Source organism: Oncorhynchus mykiss, chromosome 10, assembly GCF_057628025.1.
Source record: "Oncorhynchus mykiss isolate SJ-2025 chromosome 10, ASM5762802v1, whole genome shotgun sequence".
NCBI lineage: Eukaryota > Metazoa > Chordata > Actinopteri > Salmoniformes > Salmonidae > Oncorhynchus > Oncorhynchus mykiss.
Window position 1 is genome coordinate 30,895,699 of NC_143031.1, and position 8,149 is coordinate 30,903,847.

General features: G+C 41.2%; 1 protein-coding gene across 2 annotated transcripts in view; it reads right to left on the reverse strand.

The window, feature by feature from the left end:
• LOC110533635 (active breakpoint cluster region-related protein) overlaps positions 1-7,845 on the reverse strand; it is a 244,852-nt gene extending 237,007 nt beyond the window's left edge. For both annotated transcript variants that reach the window (XM_036990050.2, XM_036990049.2), the window contains exon 1: positions 6,761-7,845. In XM_036990050.2, the coding sequence (XP_036845945.1) occupies positions 6,761-7,697 (937 nt within the window). In that variant the 5' untranslated portion in view covers positions 7,698-7,845. The remainder of the gene's footprint in view (positions 1-6,760) is intronic.
• Between the last annotated feature and the right edge of the window lie 304 nt (positions 7,846-8,149).

The window sequence follows — 8,149 nt, forward strand, 5'->3', positions numbered from 1 at the left end:
GCTCTAACCACCTGCCTCTCATTGCACTCCATGAGGAGACTGCCTGTTACGCCAAGGTAAGTTGCTAGCTAAGATTAAACTTATCTTATAATAAACAATCAATCATAATCACTAGTTAACTACACATGGTTGATGATATTACTAGTTTATCTAGCGTGTCCTGCATTGCATATAATTGATGTGGTGCGTATCGTTGCTCCAATGTGTACCTAACCATGAAGATCAATGCCTTTCTTAAAATCAATACACAGAAGTATATATTTTTAAACCTGCATATTTAGCTAAAAGAAATCCAGGTTAGCAGTCAATATTAACCAGGTGAAATTGTGTCACTTCTCTTGCGTTCATTGCACGCAGAGTCAGTGTATATGCAACAGTTTGGGCCGCCTAATTTGCCAGAATTTTACGTAATTATGACATAACATTGAAGGTTGTGCAATGTATCAGGAATATTTAGACTAATGGATGCCACCCCTTAGATCAAATACGGAACGGTTCCTTCCGTATTTCACTGAAATAATTGTTTGCGAGATGATATTTTCCGGATTTGACCATATTAATGACCTACGGCTCGTATTTGTGTGTTATTATGTTATAACTAAGTCTGATTTGATAGAGCTCGTAAATAGATTTTATTTATGTATTACATTAAGTTAAAATAAGTGTTCAATCAGTATTGTTGTAATTGTCATTATTACAAATAAATAATTGTCCGATTAATCGGTATCAGCTTTTTTCTGGTCCTCCAATAATCGGTATCGGCGTTGAAAAATCAGAATCAGTCGACCTCTATTCAGGACGTCAGTCAACCTACCAGTGAAGTTACAAACAGAACAGGAATGAAATCATCAACATGTATTGATCACATCTTTACTAATGCTGCAGAAATGTGCTTTAAAATGCTATCCAAATCCATAGGATGTAGTGATTACAATATAATAGCCATATCAGTTCCAAAGGCTGGGCCTAATATAGTGTATAAGAGGTCATACAACAAGTTTTGCAGTGATTCATATGTTGATATTTGCTGGTCTATGGTGTGTAAACGAGGAGCAACCAAATGCTACACTTGACATTTATGAAATTGCTTATTCCAGTTACTAATAAGCACACACTCATTTAGAAAATGACTGTAAAAACGTAAATCCCCTTGGATTGATGAGGAATTGAAAAATTTTATGGTTGAGGGATGAGGAAAAAGGTATGGCAAAGTTTGGCAGCCCAACTGATTGGCAAATGTACTGCAAATTAACAAATCATGTGACTAAGCTAAATAAAAATCAGCTATACTATGAAAAAAAGAAATTATATAAAGAATGATAGTAAAAAGCTTTAGAACACCTTAAAATACAGCTCCATTCATTGAATTCATTGAATCAGATGGATTCATTGAATCAGATGGATCAGTTATCACAAAACTGACTGATATAGTCAACTACTTTAATTACTTTTTCCATTGGCAAGATGAACAAATTTAGGGATGACATGCCAGCAACAAACATTGACACTACACATCCAAGTATATCTGACCAAACTTTTGAATTCCGTAAAGTCCGTGTGGAAGAGGTGAAGAAATTATTGTTGTCTATCAACAATGTCAAGACACCGGGGTCTGACATTCTGGATGGAAAATTACTGAGGATAATAGTGGACGATGTTGCCACTCCTATTCGCCAGATCTTCAATTTCAGCTTACTAGAAAGTGTGGGCCCTCAGGCCTGGAGGGAAGCTAAAGTCATTCCACTACCTGGCTCAAATAGCCGACCAAACAGCCTGTTACCAACCCTTAGTAAACTTCTGGGAAAAATTGTGTTTGACCAGATACAATGCTATTTCACAGTAAACAAATTGACAACAGACTTTCAGCACACTTATAGGCAAGGACACTCAACTCAAACAATCCAGGTAGAATCAGGAATTCCCCAGGGTATCTGTTTAGGCTCCTTGATTTTTTCTATCTTTACTAACAACATGCCACTGGCTTTGAGTAAGGCCAGTGTGTCTATGTATGCGGATGACTTAACACTATAAACTTCAGCTACTACAGCGACAAATGACTAAAACACTTAAAGAGCTGCAGTTAGTTTCGGAATTGGAAGCAAGGAATAAGTTAGTCCTAATAATTGCCTTGGCAGCAGCTAATGGGAAGCCATAATAGATACAAATACAAAACAGTATTGCACCACGACATACAGTGCATTCGGAAAGCATTCAGACCCCTCCACTTTTTCCACATTTTGTTATGTTACAGCCTCATTATAAAATTGATTAAATACATATTGTTCCTCAATCCACACAATACCCCATAATAACTAAGCTAAAACAGTTTTTTAGAAATGTTTGCAAATGTATTGTAAATAAGGTATTTCAGTTTATTTTTAAGTATTCAGACCCTTTGCTATTAGACTCGAAACTGAGCTCAGGTGCATCCGGTTTCCATTGATCATCCTTGAGATGTTTCTACAATTTGATTGGAGTCCACCTGTGGTAAATTCAATTGATTGGACATGATTTGGAAAGGCACACACCTGTCTATATAAGGTTCCACAGTTGACAACGCATGTCAGAGCAAAAACCAAGCCATGAGGTCGAAGGAATTGTCTGTAGAGCTCCGGGAGAGGATTGTGGCGAGGCACAGATCTGGGGAAGGGTACCAAAACATTTCTGCAGCATTGAAGGTCCCCAAGAACACAGTGTCCTCCATCATTCTGAACAATCAGGGGAGAAGTGCCTTGGACAGGGAGGTGACCAAGAAAACAATGGTCACTCTGACAGAGCGCCAGAGTTCCACTGTGGAGATGAGAACCTTCCAAAAGGACAACAACCCTAAACACACACAGGCAAGACAAAGCAGGAGAGGCTTCGGGACAAGTCTCTGAATGTCCTTGAGTGGCCCAGCCTGAGCCCAGACTTTAACCCGATCGAACATCTCTGGAGAGACCTGAAAAAAAGCTGTGCAGCGACACTCCCCATCCAACCTGACAGAGCTTGAGAAGGATGGAAGTAACTCCAAATAAAGGTGTGCCGAGCTTGTAGCGTCATACCCAAGAAGACTGTAATCACTGCCAAAGGTGCTTCATCAAATTACCAAGTAAAAAGTCTGAATACTTACAGTAGCAGTCAAAAGTTTGGACACGCCTACTCATTCAAGGGGGTTTCTTTATTTTTACTATTTTCTACATTGTAGAATAATAGTGAAGACATCAAAACTATAAAATATCACATGGAATCATATAGTAACCAAAAAAAATGTTAAACAAATCAAAATACATTTTAGATTCTTCAAAGTAGCCACCCTTTGCCTTGATGACAGCTTTGCACACTCCTGGCATTCTCTCAAGCACCTTCATGAGGTAGTCACCTGGAATGCATTTCAATTAACAGGTGTGCCCTGTTAAGAAAGGATTTTCACAAATGCGTTTCTTCTTAATGCATTTGAGACAATCAGTTGTGACAAGGTAGGGGTGGTATACAGAAGATAACCCTATTTGGTAATAGACCAAGTCCGTATTATGCAAGAACAGCGCAAATAAGCAAAGAGAAACAACAGTCCATCCGGAACATTTCAAGAACTTTGAATGTTTCTTCAAGTGCAGTCGCAAAAACCATCAAGCACTATGATGAAACTGGCTCTCATGAGGACCGCCACAGGAAAGGAAGACCCAGAGTTACCTCTGCCGCAGAGGAGAAGTTCATTCGAGTTATCAGCCTCAGGAATCTGCAATTAACTGCACCTCAGATTGCAGCCCAAACCTTTTTGGTACTACATGATTCTATGTATGTTATTTCATAGTTTTTGATGTCTTATAAAATGTAGAAAATAGTCAAAATAATGAAAAATCCTTGAATAAGTAGGCGTCCAAACTTTTGACTGGTACTGTATGTAAATGTGATTTAAAAAATTATAATTGTGCATGTTTTTATAAAAACCTGTTTTTGCCTTGTCATTATGGGGTAGTGTGTAGATTAATGAGAGGAAAATGTTAATCAATTTTAGAATAATGCTGTAACAAAATGTGGAAAAGGTCCAGGGGTCTGAAAACTTTCCGAATGCACTGTAAGTGCCAGGCACACCAGTTTGAGTGTCAAGAAATGCTGGGTTTTTCACGCTCAACAGATTCCTGTGCGTATCAAGAATGGTCAATCACCCAAAGGTCATCCAGCCAACTTGACAACTGTGGGAAACATTGAAGTCAACATGGGCCAGCATCCCTGTGGAACACTTTCGACATCTTGTAGAGTCCATGCCCCGACGAATTGAGGCTGTTCTGAGGATGTTCTGAAAGTGTTCCTAATGTTTTGTACACTCAAGATGCAGTACAAATTTGCAAACACTCATCTCTAACTGGCTAACATTTATGCCTTCTTTTGGGAGCACACTCGGTCTTTCACTCAGTGTACACAAAGACAGGCCTTGTGAGGTAACCTGCTCTCAGAATGACTCATTTGCAAGTTTCTTTTAGAACTGTTTCCTGCTGAGCACTCTCAACAACACAACTGACTCCAACAGCTCATTGAAGGAAATGGTCTGCATCTGTCACATTCAGAGCCGTTTACCACCAACTGACATAACACAGAGGGGAGGGGGGGGGGGGGGGGGGACCACATTTAAAATACTCAAATGCAGGACATAATGATGACTTACTCTGCGGGACATTCTAGCATACATGAATAAAAACATTTGTCAGAACCCCCCGGTGAGTTTTGGCCACATGAGATAAATGTCCTAAAATCTCTGTTTTTGGTGTAAGAGTAACGTTATACTATAGCATTACATTTTGGTTATGTTATGTAAAATACTAATTAATCATTCTGATCTTCCAAGACATTGATTCAGCTATGATCTAACTTCACTAAATGAGCAACATTGTAAGAAGTGTTGGAGTTAAGCTCTGTGCACTCCGGACTGAACCAAAGAGGACCTACCCATTTCTTCTTGCCTCTGCAAAATGTGACTGTGCACAAACGAGAGACCACGTGCAGCCTTTTTACAAAAATCTGGTCATATTTGGCCAAGGAAATATTTCTGGTTGATCTCAGGGAATGTAAAACAGTTAAGGAAACTGTTAAAAACAGGATTGTGTGAAGTAGAACCAAATATGTTGAGTGAGCAACTAATAAGCATGGAGAGCCTCAAGTTTGACGAAATGACCTTATATATCTTTCAGTCTAACAGGCTGACTACACCGCTCGCGTCGCAAAATACATTTTTACATCTATATTATTCAATAATTGCACCCACACTGCTCCCGCACGTCAGCGAGCGTCTGCGTTGCCACGGGCTAAATAGAAGTCGGTTCTATTTGTGACGCAGATCGCACTGCAAGTCCTGCCTCTCCCATCTCCTCATTGGTTTATAGAAGCAGGTACTCACGTGCCATCTCCTCATTGGTTATACCCACGTGGGTGACTGAAAGACAAACGAGCTCAGTGGCGGTAATGCACCTAATTTATGAAAGTTGCCAATCGCAATATAAAGTCAGAAGAAAAAGCCTGGAAGGAGGAGAAATGACTAGAAATGATTCGGTTGACCATTTTGTGTGCGGATTAATTGATGGAGTAGAGGACCTTGTGCAGTTCAGGTCAAATAACAACTCAATGTTTATATCCCAGGACAAATTAGCAAGCAAGTTAGCTAAATTGCCATAAATATTTAATGCTTTTCGACCTGTCCCCAAATTAATATAATTGGTTCAGAGTTTGTTTTGATATTTTAACCTGCGTGTCATGATCGCGTTTGGTGTGGGGGGACAAAATACAATGCACGATGGCGCACGATGGCGCACAATGGCGCACAATGGCGCACAATGGCGCACAATGGCGCACGCGCACAGTCGGTTTGGGTTCCATGTCATACTGTCATTTACTTACTTTAGTAGACCATCAGACCACCACATTTCACTGCACCTAACATTTCAATTTTTTTTTAACATTATTTTTGTAAGTAGTTAGACCTACTGTCCTCTTCAAGTTTAGCTGGAGCAAAGATTATGGATATACTGACAAGATACACGTCTCTCCTCTCTAACAATGTAGCCCTCGCTACAGATAACACAGGACTAGTAATGGCCCAGTGCACTTCTTTATGAAACAAGTAAATGTTCTAACAAATATGTTTTTGCCCGCGCTAGACCGCTACATTGGTTATAACAATTCCCTCAGCACCCCGACTTCCAGAGGCTAAGTGCTGATGTTGTCTGAGTGCCAGACTGGATTGTGTCACAGGCATTTAGATTGTCATCGCTATGGCACTAGGTCATTAGCGTGAGGAGGAAGCTCTGCTCTCTCCACTGTCCTTAATGAACCACTCATCCATTTCAAGTCCCACTCCTACATATTTCCCCAAATACATGTGCATCACAGAACTATATAGATACTTTTGACACAGATGACAGCAGAGGGATGTGTCACAAAATGAGTGTCAAATGTTTCCAAGACATTTTCCTTCCTCTCACCTAGTCATGTGTGAACTGTCAAGTTATTAACTACTTTAAAACTATTTCGCTGTGGAATATGGTTTTACCTGCCATTGTGGAACCTGATGGAAAGTATTTAACACATTTTTCAACACTACACAGCCACGATCTCTTTCAATGTTGCTGCCATGCAGTGCAATACATCGATAGCATTCTCTCATCATTGTCTTATTGGTGCCCATGCCATTAAACAATTACTTTACAAATAGCTCTTTCCGGTTTACATGCATGATAAAGGGCTGTGTAAACCTCAACTGATGTGGCCAAACAAATAGATATCTTACCTGAAGAGGAGTCTTCATGGTCGGAACTCAAGTTGCCATCACTGCGTCTGTCTGGAGTGCTGCGCCCGGACCCACCTGTACGGGATGCCCTGAAGTGCGCAGGAATGCAGGAAGGAGACAACCTCCCATCATCACTGGAGTCAAAGTCCCTGCTGTGGCGCAACGGGCGCAGGGTGTCCCGGTGGGTGTTCGACCTCTGGCTGTCGCTGACGGTCGTTTTGGGGGTCACCATGTTGCCCTTTACGAAATTCTCATTGAGCTCCGCATCCTCGTATTCGTGATCACTGGCCTCTCTGCTGTTGCTTTCGCTCACGGAATTCAATTTCCCTATGCGGCCGATGCAGTTTCCATCCGCTTGAGAGAGCTCGGATGAGATCGTATTCACTTGTTTCTGGAAGCTGGACTTGCGCGGGGGCGCGGGGGGTATAGGTTTACTTGTCCTGCTACTGATCCTGATCGGCGGCTCTGGTTTGGTACCTCTGCTGCCTGGCGTCTGCAGTTTCATGCTTCCATTACCAAGAACCTTCATACATTCCCTGTCTAGCTTTTCGTTTGTCATCAACGATTTTCTTTCCGTTTCTGTCCTTGATAATAAATGTTCAAGATTCAAGTTTTCGTCTTTACCGTCTTCCCACATCACCTTGTCATAACTTTTCTTCTGTCGAGCGATGGTGGTCTGGAAATATATCACCTTGAATTTCTCCTCCAACAGCGCCTGCTGCAGCGTTTTGAGATTCGATTTACATTTCTCCAGCTCTGACTCGACATCTTCCACCGAGGTTAAATCCAATTTAGGTGCTTCTCCGTCAGGAAATTCATTCTTCCAATGTTTTTCGAATTCATCTTGCTCCCACATTATCTCCCCCGCGAAGATCAGCGATTCGATGTAACCACCCTTGAGGAAATTATACTGTTTATATTGTTGTTTCTGTCGCATGTGGAACCTCTTCCTCTGCAAAAGAATCCTACAAACTCATTCCAAACTTGACACTTCGTCGTACTGGTGCACTACACACACTTGTTACATCTCACACGCAGGCATATGATACAGTGTTCCTTTACCCAGATAAAAAAAAAAAACTTTCGGCTTCCGGTATTCAGATAGGTGGTGACGTAAAACCAATTAAATGCAACAGTCAAAGTGATTTTGTTGGGGCGTTCCTTTTTGGAATGAGGGGATTCGATCTGCCCCGAGTTAACCCGCTGGAAGGAGTTTAACCCGGATAAAATGTGATTGCATTCGTTTTGGAACCGGGCGTGATCCAGGAGCCCGGTTCAAAGCCCACAGCGAAGTCGGATCAAAACAAAAGTGACGCAGCCGAGGCTAGTTTAAGCACGTGGAGTAATGAGTCGGATTCGGTGTTTTTATTTTTGTTATTTAACCTTTAT